The sequence below is a fragment of the Oncorhynchus kisutch genome, linkage group LG30, assembly GCF_002021735.2.
Source record: "Oncorhynchus kisutch isolate 150728-3 linkage group LG30, Okis_V2, whole genome shotgun sequence".
Lineage (NCBI taxonomy): Eukaryota > Metazoa > Chordata > Actinopteri > Salmoniformes > Salmonidae > Oncorhynchus > Oncorhynchus kisutch.
The window spans coordinates 42,330,665-42,356,580 of NC_034203.2; the positions used below are offsets into that span (position 1 = coordinate 42,330,665).

General features: G+C 42.1%; 1 protein-coding gene across 1 annotated transcript in view; it reads left to right on the plus strand.

Moving 5' to 3' along the window:
• The first annotated feature begins 996 nt into the window (after window positions 1–996).
• LOC109881246 (sodium channel protein type 2 subunit alpha-like) overlaps window positions 997–25,916 on the plus strand; it is a 48,224-nt gene continuing 23,304 nt past the window's right edge. The window contains exons 1-5 of the mRNA XM_031810716.1: window positions 997–1,227; window positions 5,086–5,259; window positions 7,971–8,327; window positions 15,035–15,475; window positions 25,332–25,449. Of these exons, the coding sequence (XP_031666576.1) occupies window positions 1,099–1,227; window positions 5,086–5,259; window positions 7,971–8,327; window positions 15,035–15,475; window positions 25,332–25,449 (1,219 nt within the window). The 5' untranslated portion in view covers window positions 997–1,098. The remainder of the gene's footprint in view (window positions 1,228–5,085; window positions 5,260–7,970; window positions 8,328–15,034; window positions 15,476–25,331; window positions 25,450–25,916) is intronic.

Genomic DNA, 25,916 nt, shown 5'->3' on the forward strand with positions numbered 1-25,916 from the left:
ACTGCAGAGCCTCCCCTCCGTAGGAAGCGCGGTCTGAGCTCCATTAGCTTCCTCAGCGATGCCATGGATGGTGAGGGTACCTTCAGAGGTCAGAGGTCAATTTACAGAGGCTCTTTTAACGCCCAACTAACTCATTATAACTTCATTATAAATGTCGAAGTAACTCATTATGACATCATTATAAATGTCTAAGTAACTCATTATGACTTCATTATAAATGTCTAAGTAACTCATTATGACTTCATTATAAATGTTTAGCTATCTCATTATGACATCATTATAAATGTATAACTAACTCATTATGACATCATTATAAATGTATAACTAACTCATTATGACATCATTATAAATGTATAACTAACTCATTATGACATCATTATACATGTATAACTAACTCATTATGACATCATTATAAATGTATAACTAACTTATATCTAATTTATCATTTACAAGTTTAATCTACAACTAGCTCAAAACTAACGTATAACTAAGTCATAACTAACTGATGGCTAGCTGACTGGACTGGTAAAGCTCTCAACAAGCCAATCAGGATGTAAAAGGTAATCCCATCAAGCATTTTAAAACCAGAACTGTTATTATTACCAGTATAGTCTTTGGCAAGGAGCTAAAAGAAAAGCACACAATGTGCTTTGTAGTATCTTTGCAGTTAATAAATTATGACAGATTTATAAAATATCTATAAACTACTTATTAAAAGTTTATAAACCCTTTACAAATCCTTTATAAATGATTTATAAATATAAATGTGTTACCTTTAAAACTGCTTGGGCTTCCACAATCGTTCCCAAAAGTTCCCCCCGGTTTTTCCGAAATCTTAATTTCCCGGAATTAGGAGGGCATGAGCAAGAAGATAATCCTTCAACCAAGTTTCTTGAAAAACCCAAGGAACTGTGGGGAAGTTTGTGGAATTTTACACAGCCCTAAAACCATTCCAACCTAACCCCTGTGTCTGGTCTCTGCCACCCAGAGCTGGAGGAGTCTCGTCAGAAGTGCCCCCCGTGCTGGTACACTTTTGCCAAGGCATACCTGATCTGGGACAGGTGCCCGTGGTGGCTGAAGGTAAAGGAGTATGTGAAGATGATTGTGATGGATCCCTTCCTAGACCTGGCAATAACCATCTGTATCGTCCTCAACACCCTCTTCATGGCCCTGGAACACTACCCCATGACCGACGAGTTCAACAATGTGCTCTCTGTTGGCAACCTGGTAAGGATTTCCAGAATTATGACTATTACAATTATTAACAGCACTTACAATCTATCACACAACGATCACAATATTCACTCAACATGGTAAGGCTATTTTTGTGATTTATTTGTATTTTTATAAAATATTCATATAAACAGTAAATAAGTATAGGTATCACATTACATCTGATAAGACGGGAAAAAAATGATGTATTTTTACAATGAATAAAGTAATTACCATCTATCCACAATCACATAACAGTTACGGAAAGAGTAATCACATATCCTACAAGACAAAAGTGAAACTAGGGTTTGTACAATCAGACACAATGGAAACTAGGGTTTGTAAAATCAGACACAATGGAAACTAGGGTTGTAAAATCAGACACAATGGAAACTAGGGTTTGTAAAATCAGACACAATGGAAACTAGGGTTGTACAATCAGACACAATGGAAACTAGGGTTGTACAATCAGACACAATGGAAACTAGGGTTGTACAATCAGACACAATGGAAACTAGGGTTGTACAATCAGACACAATGGAAACTAGGGTTGTAAAATCAGACACAATGGAAACTAGGGTTGTAAAATCACACAATGGAAACTAGGGTTGTACAATCAGACAATGGAAACTAGGGTTGTACAATCACACAATGGAAACTAGGGTTGTAAAATCAGACACAATGGAAACTAGGGTTGTAAAATCAGACACAATGGAAACTAGGGTTGTAAAATCAGACACAATGGAAACTAGGGTTGTACAATCAGACAATGGAAACTAGGGTTGTACAATCAGACACAATGGAAACTAGGGTTGTACAATCAGACACAATGGAAACTAGGGTTGTACAATAAGACAATGGAAACTAGGGTTTGTAAAATCACACAATGGAAACTAGGGTTTGTAAAATCAGACACAATGGAAACTAGGGTTGTAAAATCAGACACAATGGAAACTAGGGTTGTAAAATCACACAATGGAAACTAGGGTTGTAAAATCAGACACAATGGAAACTAGGGTTGTACAATCAGACACAATGGGAACTAGGGTTGTAGAATCAGACAATGGAAACTAGGGTTGTACAATCAGACACAATGGGAACTAGGGTTGTAAAATCAGACACAATGGAAACTAGGGTTGTACAATCCCAGAATCAAAAGGGAATAAACAAGGAATACATCTTTCAACAGGGATTTCTGGAAAAAAATGAAACTTTAGGACATATATTTCTCTCAAATTGGCAACACCAGTCTATTCAATCCAGATTAACCTGTCTATTCAATCCAGATTAACCTGTCTATTCAATCCAGATAAACACCAGTCTATTCAATCCAGGTGATCCTCAGTATATTACATCCAGATCAACACCATTATACAACACTAGTCTATTCAATCCAACATTAGTCTATTGAATCCAGATCAACACTAGTCTATTGAATCCAGATTGACACTAGTCTATTGAATCCAGATAATCACCAGTCTATTCAATCCAGATCAAAAAGTTACAAAGGTTGGAAGGTAGGGAGGAGGATAATCTTCTAATACTCCCTCTGGCTGTTAATCTGAAGCCCTTTAGACCACAGGAGAGGCCTTTCACAGAAAATACAGAATATCAGTAGTATACAGTAGAACACACAATATTAGCATAGTTGTGACATACGATATGACAAATTAAGTGGAAAAAAGTTCCTTGAAGTCCAAGGAATTAACAGAATGAGAACGAGTCATGGCTGATCATGGTTGTACACTAGATCTGTACTGGTTGAGTATTGGTTGTGGGATGGTTGTGTAATGTGATGATTGTGTAATGGGATGGTTGTGTGATGGGATGGTTGTGTAATGGGATGGTTGTGTGATGGGATGGTTGTGTAATGGGATGGTTGTGTGATGTGATGGTTGGGTAATGGTTGTGTGATGGTTGTGTAATGGGATGGTTGTGTGATGGTTGTGTGATAGTTCTGTAATGTGATGGTTGGGTAATGGTTGTGTAATGTGATGGTTGTGTAATGTGATGGTTGTGTAATGTGATGGTTGTGTGATAGTTGTGTAATATGATGGTTGGGTGATGGTTGTGTGATGGTTGTGTAATGTGATGGTTGTGTGATAGTTGTGTAATGTGATGGTTGTGTGATGGTTGTGTAATGTGATGGCTGGGTAATGTGATGTTGTGTATTGGTTGTGTAATGTGATGGTTGTGTGATGGTTGTGTATTGTGATGGTTGTGTGATGGTTGTGTGGTGGTTGTGTAATGTGATGGTTGGGTAATGGTTGTGTAATGTGATGGTTGAGTGATGGTTGGGTAATGGTTGTGGGATGGTTGTGTAATGTGATGGTTGGTTAATGTGATGTTGTGTATTGGTTGTGTGATGGTTGTGTAATGTGATGGTCGGGTAATGGTTGTGTGATGGTCGGGTAATGGTTGTGTATTGTTGTGTGATGGTTGGCTAATGGTTGTGTATTGGTTGTGTAATGTGATTGTTGGGTAATGGTTGTGTGATGTGATGGTTGGCTAATGGTTGTGTATTGGTTGTGTAATGTGATGGTTGTGTGATGGTTGTGTAATGTGATGGTTGTGTAATGGTTGTGTAATGTGATGGTTGGGTAATGGTTGTGTAATGTGATGGTTGGGTAATGGTTGTGTGATGTGATGGTTGGGTAATGTTTGTGTGATGTAATGGTTGGCTAATGGTTGTGTATTGGTTGTGTAATGTGATGGTTGTGTGATGGTTGTGTAATGTGATGGTTGGGTAATGGTTGTGTAATGTGATGGTTGGGTCATGGTTGTGTAATGTGATGGTTGGGTGATGGTTGTGTGATGGTTGTGTAATGAGATGGTTGTGTGATGGTTGTGTGATAGTTCTGTAATGTGATGGTTGGGTAATGGTTGTGTAATGTGATGGTTGTGTAATGTGATGGTTGTGTGATAGTTGTGTAATGTGATGGTTGGGTGATGGTTGTGTGATGGTTGTGTAATGTGATGGTTGTGTGATAGTTGTGTAATGTGATGGTTGGGTGATGGTTGTGTGATGGTTGTGTAATGTGATGGTTGGGTAATGTGATGTTGTGTATTGGTTGTGTAATGTGATGGTTGTGTGATGGTTGTGTATTGTGATGGTTGTGTGATGGTTGTGTATTGTGATGGTTGTGTGATGTTTGTATATTGTGATGGTTGTGTGGTGGTTGTGTAATGTGATGGTTGGGTAATGGTTGTGTGATGGTTGTGTAATGTGATGGTTGAGTAATGGTTGTGTGATGGTTGGGTAATGGTTGTGGGATGGTTGTGTAATGTGATGGTTGGTTAATGTGATGTTGTGTATTGGTTGTGTGATGGTTGTGTAATGTGATGGTCGGGGTAATGGTTGTGTGATGGTCGGGTAATGGTTGCGTATTGGTTGTGTGATGTGATGGTTGGCTAATGGTTGTGTATTGGTTGTGTAATGTGATGGTTGGGTAATGGTTGTGTGATGTGATGGTCGGGTAATGGTTGTGTGATGGTCGGGTAATGGTTGCGTATTGGTTGTGTGATGTGATGGTTGGCTAATGGTTGTGTATTGGTTGTGTAATGTGATGGTCGTGTAATGTGATGGTTGTGTAATGGTTGTGTAATGTGATGGTTGGGTAATGGTTGTGTAATGTGATGGTTGGGTAATGGTTGTGTGATGTGATGGTTGGGTAATGGTTGTGTGATGTAATGGTTGGCTAATGGTTGTGTATTGGTTGTGTAATGTGATGGTTGGGTAATGGTTGTGTAATGTGATGGTTGGGTAATGGTTGTGTAATGTGATGGTTGGGTAATGGTTGTGTGATGGTTGTGTAATGTGATGGTTGGGTAATGGTTGTGTATTGGTTGTGTATTATCTGTGTCCTCTCCCAGGTGTTCACGGTGATCTTCACAGCAGAGATGGTGTTCAAGCTGATTGCCATGGATCCATACTTTTACTTCCAGCAGGGCTGGAACATGTTTGACGGCATCATCGTCTGTCTCAGCCTCATGGAGCTGGGCCTGTCCAACGTAGAGGGACTGTCCGTCCTGCGCTCCTTCAGACTGGTAATGTCACTGTCACAAAGACATTTAATTTCATTTGATAACATTTTATTTATCTATTTATTTTATTATATATTTGATTTGTTTGATTGGTTATGATTGGTTTAAATAACTGTATAAATGATTTAACCCAATCAATAAATAAAATAAAAATGCTACATCGAAATAATTATTTATTTTTGATGATTTGTTGGAGGGTGAGAAACTTCAAGCTTAGTATGCCCCCCCCCCCCTCCACACACACACACAGTGGCGTAATCTGTTGAGCATTACAATGATTGAGTCACAGTATCAATGAGATTTAGAGAGTGGGGGGACACATTTTAGTGGAATCACTTCAATTACGAGCAATATGAAAATGGATCAGATACGTGTCAAACACAAGGACTCTGATCTAGATGCTGAGACGTGTCAAACACCAGGACTCTGATCTAGATGCTGAGACGTGTCAAACACAAGGACTCTGATCTAGATGTTGAGACGTGTCAAACACAAGGACTTTGATCTAGATGCTGAGACGTGTCAAACACAAGGACTCTGATCTAGATGCTGAGACGTGTCAAACACAAGGACTCTGATCTAGATGTTGAGACGTGTCAAACACAAGGACTCTGATCTAGATGCTGAGACGTGTCAAACACAAGGACTCTGATCTAGATGCTGAGACGTGTCAAACACAAGGACTCTGATCTAGATGCTGAGACGTGTCAAACACAAGGACTCAGATCTAGATGCTGAGACGTGTCAAACACCAGGACTCTGATCTAGATGTTGAGACGTGTCAAACACAAGGACTCTGATCTAGATGCTGAGACGTGTCAAACACAAGGACTCTGATCTAGATGCTGAGACGTGTCAAACACAAGGACTCTGATCTAGAAGCTGAGACGTGTCAAACACAAGGACTCTGATCTAGATGCTGAGACGTGTCAAACACAAGGACTCTGATCTAGATGCTGAGACGTGTCAAACACAAGGACTCTGATCTAGATGCTGAGACGTGTCAAACACCAGGACTCTGATCTAGATGTTGAGACGTGTCAAACACAAGGACTCTGATCTAGATGTTGAGACGTGTCAAACACAAGGACTCTGATCTAGATGCTGAGACGTGTCAAACACAAGGACTCTGATCTAGATGCTGAGACGTGTCAAACACAAGGACTCTGATCTAGATGCTGAGACGTGTCAAACACCAGGACTCTGATCTAGATGTTGAGACATGTCAAACACAAGGACTCTGATCTAGATGTTGAGACGTGTCAAACACAAGGACTCTGATCTAGATGTTGAGACGTGTCAAACACAAGGACTCTGATCTAGATGCTGAGACGTGTCAAACACAAAGACTCTGATCTAGATGTTGAGACGTGTCAAACACAAGGACTCTGATCTAGATGCTGAGACGTGTCAAACACAAGGACTCTGATCTAGATGCTGAGACGTGTCAAACACAAGGACTCTGATCTAGATGTTGAGACGTGTCAAACACAAGGACTTTGATCTAGATGCTGAGACGTGTCAAACACAAGGACTCTGATCTAGATGCTGAGACGTGTCAAACACAAGGACTCTGATCTAGATGTTGAGACGTGTCAAACATAAGGACTTTGATCTAGATGCTGAGACGTGTCAAACACAAGGACTCTGATCTAGATGTTGAGACGTGTCAAACACAAGGACTCTGATCTAGATGTTGAGACGTGTCAAACACAAGGACTCTGATCTAGATGCTGAGACGTGTCAAACACAAGGACTCTGATCTAGATGTTGAGACGTGTCAAACACAAGGACTCTGATCTAGATGCTGAGACGTGTCAAACACAAGGACTCTGATCTAGATGCTGAGACACTGTTTACTTGGGTACAAGACATACTCACACAGCAATCCAATGATAACGTCATGTGCCATCCCTTTACTGCAGGGGACTACATTGTAGTCCTTTAGTATCCTTTACTACATTGTAGTCCTTTAGTATCATTTACTACATTGTAGTCCTTTAGTATCCTTTACTACATTGTAGTCCTTTAGTATCATTTACTACATTGTAGTTCTTTAGTATCCTTTACTACATTGTAGTCCTTTAGTATCATTTACTACATTGTAGTCCTTTAGTATCCCATACTACATTGTAGTCCTTTAGTATCATTTACTACATTGTAGTCCTTTAGTATCCTTTACTACATTGTAGTCCTTTAGTATCATTTACTACATTGTAGTCCTTTAGTATCCTTTACTACATTGTAGTCCTTTAGTATCCTTTACTACATTGTAGTCCTTTAGTATCCTTTACTACATTGTAGTCCTTTAGTATCATTTACTACATTGTAGTCCTTTAGTATCCTTTACTACATTGTAGTCCTTTAGTATCATTTACTACATTGTAGTCCTTTAGTATCATTTACTACATTGTAGTCCTTTAGTATCCTTTACTACATTGTAGTCCTTTAGTATCCTTTACTACATTGTAGTCCTTTAGTATCATTTACTACATTGTAGTCCTTTAGTATCATTTACTACATTGTAGTCCTTTAGTATCATTTACTACATTGTAGTCCTTTAGTATCATTTACTACATTGTAGTCCTTTATTCACATAATGTAAAAAATATTCAAATGGGTCATTTTTAAGCATTATGTAATGTAACATAATTAACATAATTTGATCATTTAATTTTGCTAATTGATTTGTCTCTTTTTTTTGTGTCGGTCAGTTGCGAGTGTTCAAGCTAGCGAAGTCATGGCCCACCCTGAACACACTGATCAAGATCATCGGTAACTCCGTGGGCGCTCTGGGAAACCTGACCCTGGTACTGGCCATTATCGTCTTCATCTTCGCCGTGGTGGGCATGCAGCTGTTCGGCAAGAACTACCAGGACTGCGTTTGTAAGATCTCTAAGGATTGTATGTTACCCCGCTGGCACATGAAGGACTTCTTCCACTCGTTCCTCATCGTGTTCCGGGTGCTGTGTGGCGAGTGGATCGAGACCATGTGGGATTGTATGGAGGTGGCAGGGCAGCCTCTCTGCATCCTAGTCTTCATGCTGGTCATGGTCATAGGAAACCTGGTGGTGAGTAGATCCGTTGAGAAACCTGAAATGTAGAGATCAGTTTTAACACAAAGAGAGAAGGTCGGACAAAAGACACACACAAGCTAATAGAACAGGATCATTATGCATTGGAATGAGTTTAGAGGTTTTTTTTTTAAACAGAAATATCAGCAAGATTGTTGTTTGGCATAAATGATGTGATGGATGTTGTATTATGGATACAATTAGTTGTGCTGTTGCACAACCTTCTGATTGAGAAATGGGATCTGAAAAGGGAGTATTACAATGCACTGGAGAGACGAGAGCTACAGAGTTTTATGGAAACAAACAATAGCAAGATCTGGTCTGATTTGTCGTTTGGTCCAAATGATGAGATGGATGTGGGTTTGTATTGGGTAGGAGAGAGAAGGAGGGACAGAGGGTTTCTTTAAGGGTTTCTATTGGGTAGGAGAGAGAAGGAGGGACAGAGGGTTTCTTTAAGGGTTTCTATTGGGTAGGAGGGACAGAGGGTTTCTGTAAGGGTTTCTATTGGGGAGGAGAGAGAAGGAGGGACAGAGGGTTTCTGTACGGGTTTCTATTGGGTATGAGAGAGAAGGAGGGACAGAGGGTTTCTGTAAGGGTTTCTATTGGGTAGGAGGGACAGAGGGTTTCTGTAAGGGTTTCTATTGGGTAGGAGAGAGAAGGCGGGACAGAGGGTTTCTATTGGGTAGGAGAGAGAAGGAGGGACAGAGGGTTTCTTTTGGGTAGGAGAGAGAAGGAGGGACAGAGGGTTTCTGTAAGGGTTTCTATTGGGTAGGAGAGAGAAGGAGGGACAGAGGGTTTCTATTGGGTAGGAGAGAGAAGGAGGGACAGAGGGTTTCTGTAAGGGTTTCTATTGGGTAGGAGAGAGAAGGAGGGACAGAGGGTTCCTGTAAATGTTTCTATTGGGTAGGAGGGACAGAGGGTTTCTGTAAGGGTTTCTATTGGGTAGGAGGGACAGAGGGTTTCTGTAAGGGTTTCTATTGGGGAGGAGGGACAGAGGGTTCCTGTAAAAGTTTCTATTGGGTAGGAGAGAGAAGGAGGGACAGAGAGTTTCCACAAGGGATTATTTAGGAGTCAATAGTATAGACATACTCTGAGAAAGTGAATCACAGTCTACAGTATAGACGTACTCTGAAAAAGCTGTGCTTTCAGACCGTGTGAGAGGATTGATCTAGGAAATAACAAAAAATGGTTTGCATTGTCCGTTATGGTCACCATGTTACGACAATGATTCCATGTACAGTGTCCCTGTGGGCCATCCCAAAACCCAATCATATCTCCGAAAATGGCGGCTACGTTGTCATAGTAACCGGTTTGACATGCAGATTACTATAAGCGAACTTCAAAACAGATTCAGTCTGGACAACATATTTAACCATCTGTTATCCTCTACAAAGTACATACAAACATATATGACATATCCACACTGGAGTGGCATTTGTAGAATTTATAACGGCAGAACGTCCACTTAAGGCTTAAATGTTTTATCCAGTGGTAATAAATAAGGTATTTTAATGGGTTGAACATGTGTTGATCAGATGAGGTGACGTTGGAATGTTACAGCACGGCGTGGTAGCTAGCTACAGTACTGTATAATATCCGGACTCTGCAAGTATTTACAGTTTAGTTTTGTAGTATAAAACAAAAGCCTTCGTAATGCAAGGGCACAGAATTGGAACTGTTTATAAAAAACAACAAACATTTAATCCAAGTAACGGGCTCTGTTTGTACACAACTGCTGTCACTTGGCGCCACAGCAATGCAGTATTGGTTGAGCCACCCAGATGTTGCTTTGTTATCCATCTGTGTCCTGGAAACTATCATTTAATGAGAAGAGATCAAAACCTTTTTTCTCAGAACTCCAGACAACCAGTGGTTGTCGGCCGGCCGGCCAGACGGCTAGCAGCATTTCTCTCATTCATTCATCCATGTTCATTTAGCATAGCTTCAGCTTGATGTGCTGCTGGATGGAGTACATGACAGAGCTTCAGCTTGATGTGCTGCTAGATAGAGTACATGACAGAGCTTCAGGTTGATGTGCTGCTAGATAGAGTACATGATAGAGCTTCAGCTTGATGTGCTGCTGGATGGAGTACATGACAGAGCTTCAGCTTGATGTGCTGCTAGATAGAGTACATGATAGAGCTTCAGCTTGATGTGCTGCTAGATAGAGTACATGACAGAGCTTCAGCTTGATGTGCTGCTAGATAGAGTACATGATAGAGCTTCAGCTTGATGTGCTGCTGGATGGAGTACATGACAGAGCTTCAGCTTGATGTGCTGCTAGATAGAGTACATGACAGAGCTTCAGCTTGATGTGCTGCTGGATGGAGTACATGACAGAGCTTCAGCTTGATGTGCTGCTAGATAGAGTACATGACAGAGCTTCAGGTTGATGTGCTGCTAGATAGAGTACATGATAGAGCTTCAGCTTGATGTGCTGCTGGATGGAGTACATGACAGAGCTTCAGCTTGATGTGCTGCTAGATAGAGTACATGATAGAGCTTCAGCTTGATGTGCTGCTAGATAGAGTACATGACAGAGCTTCAGCTTGATGTGCTGCTAGATAGAGTACATGATAGAGCTTCAGCTTGATGTGCTGCTGGATGGAGTACATGACAGAGCTTCAGCTTGATGTGCTGCTAGATAGAGTACATGACAGAGCTTCAGCTTGATGTGCTGCTGGATGGAGTACATGACAGAGCTTCAGCTTGATGTGCTGCTAGATAGAGTACATGATAGAGCTTCAGCTTGATGTGCTGCTAGATAGAGTACATGACAGAGCTTCAGCTTGATGTGCTGCTTGATAGAGTACATGATAGAGCTTCAGCTTGATGTGCTGCTGGATGGAGTACATGACAGAGCTTCAGCTTGATGTGCTGCTAGATAGAGTACATGACAGAGCTTCAGCTTGATGTGCTGCTGGATGGAGTACATGACAGAGCTTCAGCTTGATGTGCTGCTAGATAGAGTACATGATAGAGCTTCAGCTTAATGTGCTGCTGGATGGAGTACATGACAGAGCTTCAGCTTGATGTGCTGCTGGATGGAGTACCTGACAGAGCTTTAGCTTGATGTGCTGCTGGATGGAGTACATGACAGAGCTTCAGCTTGATGTGCTGCTGGATGGAGTACCTGACAGAGCTTCAGCTTGATGTGCTGCTGGATGGAGTACCTGACAGAGCTTCAGCTTGATGTGCTGCTGGATGGAGTACATGACAGAGCTTCAGCTTGATGTGCTGCTGGATGGAGTACATGACAGAGCTTCAGCTTGATGTGCTGCTGGATGGAGTACATGACAGAGCTTCAGCTTGATGTGCTGCTGGATGGAGTACCTGACAGAGCTTCAGCTTGATGTGCTGCTAGATAGAGTACCTGACAGAGCTTCAGCTTGATGTGCTGCTGGATGGAGTACATGACAGAGCTTCAGCTTGATGTGCTGCTGGATGGAGTACATGACAGAGCTTCAGCTTGATGTGCTGCTGGATGGAGTACCTGACAGAGCTTCAGCTTGATGTGCTGCTGGATGGAGTACATGAAAGAGCTAAATTAAGTCTTTAAAGGGACAATCCTTATGTTGCTACATTCATTTGTGGATTTATAAATTAAGGATATATACCAATTTATTCTTGAAGAATAGAACTTGTAAATGCTTCAAGAGCTTAGTTCAACTGTCGTATCCCATCAGAACTCAACAAATAAACTTGTTTTACTCCAATGTTTGTAAATAAACATTGTATAGCCTCATAACATGGTTAGAACTATACATTTAACGTCATTGATGATCTGTCTCTGCATCCATAGCTCTGTCAATGAAGAGTGGTTACATTTCTCCAGTCCCATACCTCAACTATTTCCCATATCACTGGCGTCATTTTGAAAGACAGTATTTTTTTTAATTCAACATTTTCTCATGTTTTTTCTCCTGAGATATTGTTAATTATCTTTTCATTATTTAATTAAATTCAGATTTTAAAAAATAAAAAAAGTCACTTAAAAAAATATATTATGTTACGAGCGAGTACAAGTTGAGTACCATTTTCTGCCGTTAGTGGACTGCAGTAAAGTCGGAGGGAACCATTTTGTGTAATCCAGGACACAGGCAGGCTAAATCCAAAGGAGAACGAGTGACCGGCACAGATTCACTGGGTTTTCACACAGACTCACTGGGTTTTCACACAGATTCACTGGGTTTTCACACAGATTCACTGGGTTTTCACACAGATTCACTGGGTTTTCACACAGATTCACTGGGTTTTCACACAGATTCACTGGGTTTTCACACAGATTCACTGGGTTTTCACACAGATTCACTGGGTTTTCACACAGATTCACTGGGTTTTCACATGTTTTCACACAGATTCACTGGGTTTTCACACGTTTTCACACAGATTCACTGGGTTTTCACACAGATTCACTGGGTTTTCACACAGATTCACTGGGTTTTCACACAAATTCACTGGGTTTTCACACGTTTTCACACAGATTCACTGGGTTTTCACACAGATTCACTGGGTTTTCACACGTTTTCACACAGATTCACTGGGTTTTCACACAGATTCACTGGGTTTTCACACGTTTTCACACAGATTCACTGGGTTTTCACACAGATTCACTGGGTTTTCACACAGACTCACTGGGTTTTCACACAGACTCACTGGGTTTTCACACAGACTCACTGGGTTTTCACACAGACTCACTGGGTTTTCACACAGACTCACTGGGTTTTCACACAGATTCACTGGGTTTTCACACAGATTCACTGGGTTTTGGCTCTTGCTTTAGCATGTCATTTCCAAACCACATGCAGTGTCCAAATTTATTGATAAAGATGAACAAAAATAACTGTATAAAACAAATACTTCAAATACTGAGCTATTGTATATAAAAAAAGGAAATTATATTATATCATATTAATACAATTGCTCAGAGAAGGAGATTTAGTTGAAGAAGTAATGTTTTTTCCTCTCAAAAAGGGGGAATACCTCTCCTTTTCTAAAAATGTTTCATGAGATTGGAGAACACATTGGGAAAGATCTCAGTTCATTCCTCCATATTTCCAGGTCCTTGATATCTTTTGTCTGTTCTTATGGACTTCCCCACTTCAATTCAAACCACCGGTTTTCAATGGGTTTCAAGACCCAGAGACTGATTTTGTGGTCAATTAACTATTTCTTTGTGGATTTTGACGTGTGCTTGTGGTTATTATCTTGCTGGAAGATCCACTTGCGGTCAAGTTTCAGTCTCCTGGTGAGAGGCAACCAGGTTTTTGGCAAAAAAAATGGCTTGGTACTGGGTAAAGTTCATGTGGAAGACCAGTGGAAGCAAATAATGGCCTGATAGCATCAAAGATCCAACACCATATTTTACAGTAGGTATGGGTTCTTTTCGGCCTAACTGTTTTTCATTTAAACGTCAAACCCACCACAGGTGTGCTCGGCCAAAGATCTCTATTTTATAGTTAAACAGTCTAATGCCCCCAATATGCAGGATTGACCTACCCGTGATCAGTTAACTGTCTTAAAACCATGTCAGGCTTTAAGAGAGCACAGCTTTAAGAAAGTGAAATCCTGTTGGACACAAGTCAAACACTTGTTCCGTTGACCTTTACTTTCCCGACGTCATTAAAGGCAACTTCTTAATGAATCCTATCCACATGCTCAGAAACAAATCTGTGATTTTTCAACTATTTGATTAGTTGCTGGTTAAACATACAATCTACACAGGACTTTTTAATTGGCAGATTTTTTTTGCATGAGTGGAGTGCTCGGGTTGCCAGGTGACGTCACCAGGCAGTAAATGAATAGATCAGATAACGAAGAGAGGATCCAAACCTCTCCGCCCCCTCCAAAAAAAGATCGTTTTTAGCTGGCTTTCCCTTCCCCACTCAGACCACTCACAGACAGTCCTAGCAACATTGTAGCTTTAGAATTAGTTGTTTTGTTGTTGCTAAAAGGCTGTTTTGGTTCAGTTTTGTCCATTTTAATGGAAAACTTTTACAGTAAAGTATTAAATTGTTACCCAGAAATGATTTTCTGCATTTTTTGGTATTTGTATTTTTTTGCATTATGGACAACAGTATACAATGTTATGAAGCTAGTGATAAAGTGTGCTATATATGACGAGCTTGACCACCAGATTCCTCCAGCTCTCCTCTGGGCAGTACATGGTCAGACTGACAGAAACCCTCCCTCTCTCTAAACACATGAATCATATGAAGGCTGTGTATCCCGGCTGATCTCTAGGGGTTCACAAGCAACAAATTGCTTAGGAGCAAGGAGGTCAAAGAGCACCCATCAACAAGAATCTGCTCAGATCATGTTCATGCTCCCCCCCCCCCCCATCTCAATGAGCAGATAATTCCACACCAACTGGTTATGTCCCACACACAATGCAGAGGTATCTGGAGCCTAGATGACAAGTAGCTCGAGTGCTCTCTCTGAGCAGGCAGATTACTGGAGATCAGATGGGATGCTGCTTGGATCCATATTACGTGTTAAACATGTATGCATTTGAACGGTGGGTTAATCCTCTGTCTATTGGATTAGATTCTGATGACGAAACCATTGTCTTGGGTCAAAGGGTCTTAAAGAAGGCCTCAACCTCTGATCTGCTTCTATATCATTTGAACATGATCAAAATACACCAATTTCTCCCATTTTGTGTGGTTCCATTATACTGGTCTCCTTTTCCTCTTCCATCCCAGGTGCTGAACCTGTTCTTGGCCCTGCTGCTCAGCTCGTTCAGCTCAGACAACCTGTCAGCTCCCGACGAGGACGGAGAGATGAACAACATCCAGATCGCCGTCGCCCGCATCCACACGGGGTTCGCCTGGCTGATGAGGAACGTCACCGAACTATTCAACGGAAACCTGAAGAAGAGACGTCTCATGACTAAAGACGTTCAGATTTCTGTGAAGCTGACACCCGTAGCGAATCACGTGGAGAGTAACGGTGGGGTGGGGGTCGGGGTGGTGGGGGTGATCGGACGCTACGGAGAGAAGGTCCCGGACGACGACAGTTACATGACCAACCCCAACCTGACCATCAGTGTGCCCATCGCTCCAGGGGAGTCGGACGTGGAGTTCCCTGAGGAAGGAGAGGTGGAGGAGGAGACGGAGTCGTCAGAGGACGAGGACAACAAAGCGGTAAACCTTTTTGCACAAATTATACATCACACTAATAAGGAAGCACTTGTTTTTATTCAAAAGTAAAGGTTTTTTTTGTGCATTCAAAAGCACAAAATGTGTACATTTTGTTTGACATTTTTTCTTACTAAATATACAGTGGGCCCCTGAAATTATTGACACCCTTGATAAAGATGAGCAATAACGACAGTGTAAAATAAATCATTACATTTATTAATACTGTGCTATAGAGGAAATTATATTATTTTATGCTAATACAATTGCTTGGAGAAATAACAATTGACACCCCCTAAAGATTCTTCTACATAAAGGAGTCAAACGTTTAGCTTGTGACTCTACAAACTTGTTGGATGCATTTGCTGTTTGCTTTGGTTGTGTTTCATATTATTTTATGCCCAACAGAAATGAATGATAAATAATGTATTGTGTCATTTTGGAATCACTTTCATTGTCAATAAGACATAGAATACGTTTCTAGAACACTTCGACATTCATGTGGCTGCTACCAGGATTACAGATCATCCTGAATGAATTGTGAATAATGATGACTGAGAAACTTACAGAGGGTCAAAGATCATACCCCCCCCCCCCCAAGACATGCTAACCTCTACATCAAGTTTGGGACTGGATGGATTTTACAGTTCGTTTTGGTTGTGTTTCAGATTATTTTGACATGCTAACCTCCCCTGTTATTGGTAATGGTGAGAGGTTAGCATGTCAAAATAATCTGAAACGCAACCAAAACGAACTGTAAAATGCATCCAGTCCCAAGCTAGATGTAGAGATTAGCATGCTAGGAATACTGCATACTTCTTTAGAGCTGTCAATCATTTTGACCCCTACCTTGTTTTTTCTCCAAAACACGATTACTTGTTAAACAAAATGTCTTTCTCTGAACAATTGTATTATTGCTCATCTTCATCAAGGCTGTCAGATATGTGTATAACTATACACTGTGTGTATAACTATACTAACTTGAACTTGGTCATAGGACTTTTATGGTGAAAGACACAATCCCGAGCGTCCCCAGTCCCGAGCGTCCCCAGTCCCGAGCCTCCCCAGTCCCGAGCGTCTCCAGTCCCGAGCCTCCCCAGTCCCGAGCGTCTCCAGTCCCGAGCCTCCCCAGTACCGAGCCTCCCCAGTCCCGAGCCTCCCCAGTCCCGAGCCTCCCCAGTCCAGAGCCTCTCCCGTCCAGAGCCTCCCCAGTCCCGAGCGTCTCCAGTCCCGAGCCTCCCCAGTCCCGAGCCTCCCCAGTCCCGAGCGTCTCCAGTCCCGAGCCTCCCCAGTCCCGAGCGTCTCCAGTCCCGAGCCTCCCCAGTACCGAGCCTCCCCAGTCCCGAGCCTCCCCAGTCCCGAGCCTCCCCAGTCCAGAGCCTCTCCCGTCCAGAGCCTCCCCAGTCCCGAGCCTCCCCAGTCCCGAGCCTCCCCAGTCCCGAGCCTCCCCAGTCCCGAGCCTCCCCAGTCCCGAGCGTCTCCAGTGCCGAGCCTCCCCAGTCCCGAGCGTCTCCAGTCCCGAGCCTCCCCAGTCCCGAGCCTCCCCAGTCCCGAGCCTCCCCAGTCCTAAACCTCCCCAGTCCTGAGCCTCCCCAGTCCTAAACCTCGCCAGTCCCGAGTCTCCCTAGTAATCTCAGATACGCTTACACATCAGTGCCATGGTGTACTGTACCAGATTGGCAGCTGCTCATGTCACTCAAAAGTGAGCGTGAGGACAGGGATCAATGAGCTGCAAAGGGGCGGGTCATATGGTAGATTGCAGGAAGTGGGTAGCACTGTAGAATAGATGGATGCGGAGCAGAGAATGGCGGCATTCCGGATATATAATCCGGTAAATCTGTGAGCCAGGCATACAAGGTGATCCCTGGAGACAGGACACAGATTTAGTTACATAATCGCCACGCAACGCTATACACCAATATGGTTGGGCTGTATTCAATTGTTCATACCGTTTCTGTACCAATGTTTTCTGTACCAAAACATTTTAGGCATAAGGGATCTTGATCCAGGAGGGTATTGACTGTCTCTAGTCTGGGTTCCAGTCTGTTTAGCTGACATTCCGTTCCTTGCCACTACGTCATTGCCAAAGATACTGGCCTTTTGATCCAGGAGGGTATTGACTACCTCTAGTCTGGGTTCCAGTCTGTTTAGCTGACATTCCGTTCCTTGCCACTACGTCATTGCCAAAGATACTGGCCTTTTGATCCAGGAGGGTATTGACTACCTCTAGTCTGGGTTCCAGTCTGTTTAGCTGACATTCCGTTCCTTGCCACTACGTCATTGCCAAAGATACTGGCCTTTTGATCCAGGAGGGTATTGACTACCTCTAGTCTGGGTTCCAGTCTGTTTAGCTGACATTCCGTTCCTTGCCACTACGTCATTGCCAAAGATACTGGCCTTTTGATCCAGGAGGGTATTGACTACCTCTAGTCTGGGTTCCAGTCTGTTTAGCTGACATTCCGTTCCTTGCCACTACGTCATTGCCAAAGATACTGGCCTTTTGATCCAGGAGGGTATTGACTACCTCTAGTCTGGGTTCCAGTCTGTTTAGCTGACATTCCGTTCCTTGCCACTACGTCATTGCCAAAGATACTGGCCTTTCGGCAATCTCAACGTTCAATATGCAGCTGGATTTACGGAGGAGTTGCTCAGTTGGTGGTTGGAAATAGCAGGAATGCATGTGGAGCCTTGTTAATAGAATTAGAATGATAAAGTCAAAAACAAAAATTTTAGCTGTTAGCTAAGGCAAGGTGTTGTATCGTCATGTTTCAAATCAAAGCAAATAAGTTTTGTGGTTTGGAATTGCAGTGTGTATTTAGGTTGAGACTTTAGACATGAGCTAGCAACTTTTGACAGACTGGTTTCAACTGGACAAAAAAAAAAAAAGTTGCTTGGCAACCAGATTTATTTATTTGATTTAACTAGGTAAGTCAGTTAAGAATAAATTCTTATTTACAATGACGGCCTACCCCGGACGACGCTGGGCCAGTTGTGCGCCACCCAATGGGACTCTAAATCACGGCTGGATGTGGTGCAGTCTGGATTCAAACCAGGGACTGCAGTGACACCTCTTGCACTGAGATGCATTGTCTTAAACCATTGCGCCACTCGGGAGCCCCAGAGACCAATGTGTTCTGTGGAGAAGAAAAAATGATAAGAGTTCCAATATATGGATATTCATTGGACGATAGCTGTGAGGGTTATCGAATCAGGATCAACCCCTCTGTTCTTCTTGAGACTCGTTAATGATGGAATGTTCATATTTTGAAGATAGCAGAAAGGCAAAGGTCAATGTTAGCTAAAGAAACCGGCACTCAGGGTTGAATGTCTCTGCTGTAACCAAGAAGCTTGATCTTGACATCTAGCCACTTAGCTAGCAAGTTAGCAAACCAAATGCTGGAGCCCTGAGCTGGATATAATTCATTTGACAAATCTTATATTTCTTATAGTTATATTTAACTTATAATGCTTCCCCCTGTGTTTTTTTAAAAAACAGTATTGAAAATCATACCATTGGTATTGGTAAATATCCCGGTATATGGTATAAACGGTTAAAGCCCAAGCCTACACACACCATCTCAAAGTACCGTAGGAAATCTTTCTTTTCAGGTTTTGGTTTCTCCACATTTTCTTGTCAAATCAAATCAAATTTTATTGGTCACGTACATGTGTCTAGGAGATGTTATTCCGGGTGTAGCGAAATGCTTGTGTTTCTAGCTCCGACAGTGTCGTAATATCTAACCGTTTCACAACATATACACAAAATACATGTAAGTCTAAGTAAGGAATGGATTAAGAATATATATATATATATGTCAGAGCAGCATTGGACTAAGATACTGTTGAATAGTATAGAGTACAGTTTAAACATATGAGATGGGTGATGCAAGATACGCAGACATTATTAAAGTGGCCTGTGATTTCTAATCTATGTCTGTAGGCAGCAGCCTCTGATGTGCTGGAGATGGCTGTTGTAACAGTCAGTGGTGTGGTATAGAATACAACACAGTATATACATATGAAATATACATATGATGTAATATGTAAACACAATTTAACAGGGACTAAGATACAGTAGAATAGTGTGGAGTGCAGTTTATACATATGAGATAAGTAGTGCAAGATACGGAAACATTATTAAAGTGGCTAGTGATCCATTCCTGAATGTGGCCAGTGATTCCTAATCTATGTCTATAGGCAGCAGCCTCTGATGTGCTAGTGATGGCTGTTTAGCAGTCTGATGGCCTTGAGATAAAAGCTGTTTTTCAGTCTCTCGGTCCCGGCTTTGGTGCACCTGTACTGACCTTGCCTTTTGGATGGATGATAGCAGGGCGAACAGGCAGTGGCTCGGATGGTTGGTGTCCTTGATGATTATTTTGGCCTTCCTATGGCATCGGGTGGTGTAGGTGTCCAGGAGGGCGGGAAGTTTGCCCCCGATGATTCATTGTGCAGATCGCACCACCTTCCGGAGAGCTTTGCAGTTGTGGGCGGTGCAGTCACTCTCAATTGTGCATTTGTAAAAAAAAAAGTGAGGCTTTTAGGTGCTAAGCCCCCTGAGGTCCAAAAACCAGAGGGTGAATAGTGAGAAAGAAAAGCATGTGTGTGTGTGCTAGAAATGGACTGTAGCTGAATGATGAGACACAAGTTGGTGGTGATAAAAATCTGATGGAACTAGAGTATTTTCACTCTCTACACTGGCAGACTATCATGGTGATAGACATTATCGCCAAGTGAATAATGTAGAAACTAGTGAAATGCTGCTTTAAAAGACAGACAGACAGACAGACAGACAGACAGACAGTCTGCCAGGGCCTTCAGATGTGATTAAGCCTGAAAACATCTTCTCAGAAAGCACAGTGCTGGGCTGCAAAGAAAACGGTCTCACATTAAATGGCTGAAAGTGGCTTTTTGCTTCTCTTAGATTGAATTATATTAGGTAATTAACACAATGTCACCTACTACTGTATGTATTTCCCTCGGCATTAAGCCTTAAGCCCCTCATTGAGTCAATCGTGTCTGTCTCTCTCTCTCTTTATCTCTTTCGCTCTCTATATCTCTCTCCCCTTCCCTCTCTCTCTCTTTATCTTTCGGCTCTCTCGCTCTCTTTCTCTCCCTCTGTCTCTCCCTCATCCCTCTCTTTCTTTAAATCCCGGATGCAGGGTTGGCAGGCAGCATCAGTCTGCAGTGGGGCAGATGTTAAATTGTAGAGCTATAGAACTGTAGTGGTAGTGCTGCTCAGGCCCTGCAGATTAAATAGTCAGAGTGGACAGAGCAGAGCCGGGTTGGCACGGCAGGGTGGGGCGGGGGGAGCTGGGCATGGTGCGGTGGGGTAGGCTGGACGCCAGAGCGGGGTGGGCAGGGGTGGTTGCCGTGGCGGCCGGGTAGCAGTCTGGCCTTCTCCTCGTGCCCTCTTTCCCTGGCGTGCCCTGCTCCCTGCCCTCTCCACTCCAGAATTAGAGGCTTCTTGGCAAAATGGAAATTAGAAGGGAAAAAAGCCATCTAGCAGTTTATCTGGCATCTAGCAGTTTATCTGGCATCTAGCAGTTTATCTGGCATCTAGCAGTTTATCTGGCATCTGGCAGTTTATCTGACCGTTTATCTGGCAGTTTATCTGACATCAGCAGTTTATCTGGCATCAGCAGTTTATCTGACATCTAGCAGTTTATCTGGCATCTAGCAGTTTATCTGACATCTAGCAGCCTATCTGGCATCTGGCAGTTTATCTGACCGTTTATCTGGCAGTTTATCTGACCGTTTATCTGGCAGTTTATCTGACATCAGCAGTTTATCTGGCATCAGCAGTTTATCTGACATCAGCAGTTTATCTGGCATCAGCAGTTTATCTGGCATCAGCAGTTTATCTGGCAGTTTATCTGACATCAGCAGTTTATCTGGCAGTTTATTTGACATCAGCAGTTTATCTGACATCAGCAGTTTATCTGGCATCAGCAGTTTATCTGACATCAGCAGTTTATCTGACATCATCAGTTTATCTGGCAGTTTATCTGACATCAGTAGTTTATCTGACATCAGCAGTTTATCTGGCAGTTTTATCTGACATCAGTAGGTTATCTGACATCAGCAGTTTATCTGACATCAGCAGTTTATCTGACATCATCAGTTTATCTGGCAGTTTATCTGACATCAGTAGTTTATCTGACATCAGCAGTTTATCTGACATCAGTAGTTTATCTGACATCAGTAGTTTATCTGACATCAGTAGTTTATCTGACATCAGTAGTTTATCTGACATCAGCAGTTTATCTGACATCATCAGTTTATCTGACAGTTTATCTGACATCAGTAGTTTATCTGACATCAGCAGTTTATCTGGCAGTTTTATCTGACATCAGCAGTTTATCTGGCAGTTTATCTGACATCAGCAGTTTATCTGACATCAGCAGTTTATCTGGCATCAGCAGTTTATCTGGCAGTTTATCTGACATCAGCAGTTTATCTGGCATCAGCAGTTTATCTGGCAGTTTATCTGACATCAGCAGTTTATCTGCCATCATCAGTTTATCTGGCAGTTTATCTGACATCGGTAGTTTATCTGACATCAGCAGTTTATCTGGCAGTTTTATCTGACATCAGCAGTTTATCTGGCATCAGCAGGTCATCTGGCATCAGCAGTTTATCTGGCAGTTTATCTGGCATCAGCAGTTTATCTGACATCAGTAGTTTATCTGACATCAGTAGTTTATCTGACATCAGTAGTTTATCTGACATCAGTAGTTTATCTGCCATCAGTAGTTTATCTGCCATCAGCAGTTTATCTGACATCAGCAGTTTATCTGACATCAGCAGTTTATCTGGCAGTTTATCTGACATCAGTAGTTTATCTGACATCAGCAGTTTATCTGGCAGTTTTATCTGACATCAGCAGTTTATCTGGCAGTTTATCTGACATCAGCAGTTTATCTGACATCAGCAGTTTATCTGGCATCAGCAGTTTATCTGGCAGTTTATCTGACATCAGCAGTTTATCTGGCATCAGCAGTTTATCTGGCAGTTTATCTGACATCAGCAGTTTATCTGCCATCATCAGTTTATCTGGCAGTTTATCTGACATCAGTAGTTTATCTGACATCAGCAGTTTATCTGGCAGTTTTATCTGACATCAGCAGTTTATCTGGCATCAGCAGGTCATCTGGCATCAGCAGTTTATCTGGCAGTTATCTGGCATCAGCAGTTTATCTGACATCAGTAGTTTATCTGGCATCAGCAGTTTATCTGACATCAGCAGTTTATCTGGCAGTTTATCTGACATCAGTAGTTTATCTGACATCAGTAGTTTATCTGACATCAGCAGTTTATCTGGCAGTTTATCTGACATCAGTAGTTTATCTGACATCAGTAGTTTATCTGACATCAGTAGTTTATCTGGCAGTTTATCTGACATCAGTAGTTTATCTGACATCAGCAGTTTATCTGGCAGTTTATCTGACATCAGTAGTTTATCTGACATCAGTAGTTTATCTGACATCAGTAGTTTATCTGACATCAGTAGTTTATCTGGCATCAGCAGTTTATCTGACATCAGCAGTTTATCTGGCAGTTTATCTGACATCAGTAGTTTATCTGACATCAGTAGTTTATCTGGCAGTTATCTGACATCAGTAGTTATCTGACATCAGTAGTTTATCTGACATCAGTAGTTTATCAGCAGTGCACTCTGTAGTAAAAAAAGGATGTGCTTCACACGTGAAGGACTTTAAAACACACCAAAAAATTACCAGCAGTTTGATTTTAAGCAGCAAGTCTGTAGTTAGAAACAAATGGTTTTATTTTTTAATATATATATTTTTTCACACTTTGTGTGTGTGTGTGTGTGTGTGTGTGTGTGTGTGTGTGTGTGTGTGTGTGTGTGTGTGTGTGTGTGTGTGTGTGTGTGTGTGTGTGTGTGTGTGTGCGCGCACTGATGTTGGTGAAGTGATCATCATCTCTGATCCTTTACTATTGACCATAGTATAACACTGATTCTATCTAAATGCTGCCAGAGCAGATTCTCTCTGTTCCTCTTTCAGCCCTAAGAATGATACCGACAATAATCCTGTGTCTCCAGTTCTCACACACACACATACACATACACACACACACACATTCTTTAATGCTGGATTACACTTTCGTTTTATTGGATTGCAGCAGCACCTCTGTCCCAATAATCCCAGTAACGCGTGTGAAATATGTTTCCATTACTACACAGTGAAATCTCATCAAACCTGGACTAAGACTTCCTGGTGATAGGAAGGCAGAGGTCACGGCACAACCTGATCCCCGAAACCTTACTGTAGCATTAGATTACAGCACAGCCTGAACTCTGAACCCCTAATATAGCATTAGATTACAGCACAGCCTGAACTCTGAACCCTTAATGTAGCATTAGATTACAGCACAGCCTGAACTCTGAACCCTTACTGTAGCATTAGATTACAGCACAGCCTGAACTCTGAACCTTTAATGTAGCATTAGATTACAGCACAGCACAGCCTGAACTCTGAACCCTTAATGTAGCATTAGATTACAGCACAGCACAGCCTGAACTCTGAACCCTTAATGTAGCATTAGATTACAGCACAGCCTGAACTCTGAACCCTTAATGTAGCATTAGATTACAGCACAGCACAGCCTGAACTCTGAACCCTTAATGTAGCATTAGATTACAGCACAGCCTGAACTCTGAACCCTTACTGTAGCATTAGATTACAGCACAGCCTGAACTCTGAACCCTTAATGTAGCATTAGATTACAGCACAGCACAGCCTGAACTCTGAACCCTTAATGTAGCATTAGATTACAGCACAGCACAGCCTGAACTCTGAACCCTTAATGTAGCATTAGATTACAGCACAGCCTGAACTCTGAACCCTTAATGTAGCATTAGATTACAGCACAGCCTGAACTCTGAACCCTTACTGTAGCATTAGATTACAGCACAGCCTGAACTCTGAACCCTTAATGTAGCATTAGATTACAGCACAGTCTGAACTCTGAACCCTTAATGTAGCATTAGATTACAGCACAGCACAGCCTGAACTCTGAACCCTTAATGTAGCATTAGATTACAGCACAGCCTGAACTCTGAACCCTTACTGTAGCATTAGATTACAGCACAGCCTGAACTCTGAACCCTTAATGTAGCATTAGATTACAGCACAGCCTGAACTTTGAACCCTTAATGTAGCTAGATTACAGCACAGCCTGAACTCTGAACCCTTACTGTAGCATTAGATTACAGCACAGCCTGAACTCTGAACCCTTACTGTAGCATTAGATTACAGCACAGCCTGAACTCTGAACCCTAACTTTCAAATACTTCCAGCGTTTATTTTAGCCCTGTCTGGAGTGCCAGATGGGCGGGGTTTGACATTTTGGGACTATTATGTTTGTCTATTAAGCCAATCAAACTCAATCAAGCCCAGACAAAGTATTTGGAATGATACTTGAACCTAGGTCTGGATGACAGATCGGAGGTCTGGATGACAGATCGGAGATCTGGATGACAGATCGGAGGTCTGGATGACAGATCGGAGACATAGAATTACACTGTTCAGGAAGTCAACTCTGACCATTTAACGGTTGAAATGTATGTGTCGACTCAATGATTGATGTGTGCACTTTATGTCACAGAAATGTCACAGATTAATGTTATTAATACAGCGTTCAAACAGGCCTATGTGAATGGGCTGTTTTATAAAAGTACTCACTAATGCAGTTGAGAGATTGGGTGTGTTTACGTTTCTTAGTGTGCCGAGAAGTATCTCGAGTCTGATGAATATGTCTTTCTATGGGGATGGACAAACAGGAATGAATATGGTGTGACGTGACTTCCTGGTGTGATTTCCTTGTTCCTGTGTTGCAGGAAAAAGTGAGCCTATCAGAAGGCAGCACGGTGGACTTGCGGAAGCCAGGGGAGGAAGAGGATGACTTCTCTGAGACGGCTGACGATGTTATGGAGCCAGATGAATGTTTCCCTGAATGTACGTAGCTACTGTATGCAAGATCCTCATGATTAGCTGTCTGTCTGTCTGTCTGTCTGAGTTAAGTGATTTATTAAAGTATATCTGTTTCTCTCTGCCTCAATCTGTGTTGCAGCACCCAAGCAAAAATATATTTTTAAAGACATTTAATCTATTAAAGTATCAAATCTATTTGTATTTGACACATGCTTGGCAAACAACAGGTGTACAGGTGTGGCCAAAAGTTTTGAGAATTACACAAATATTCATTTTCACAAAGTCTGCTGCCTCAGTTTGTATGATTGCAATTTGCATATACTCCAGAAGGTTGTGAAGAGTGATCACATTAATTGCAATTAACTGCAAAGTCCCTCTTTGCCATGCGAATGTACTGAATCCCCCAAAAACACAGGTGTGCGTTTTGATGAGGACAAGGCTGGAGATCACTCTGTCATGCTGATTGAGTTCGAATAACAGACTGGAAGCTT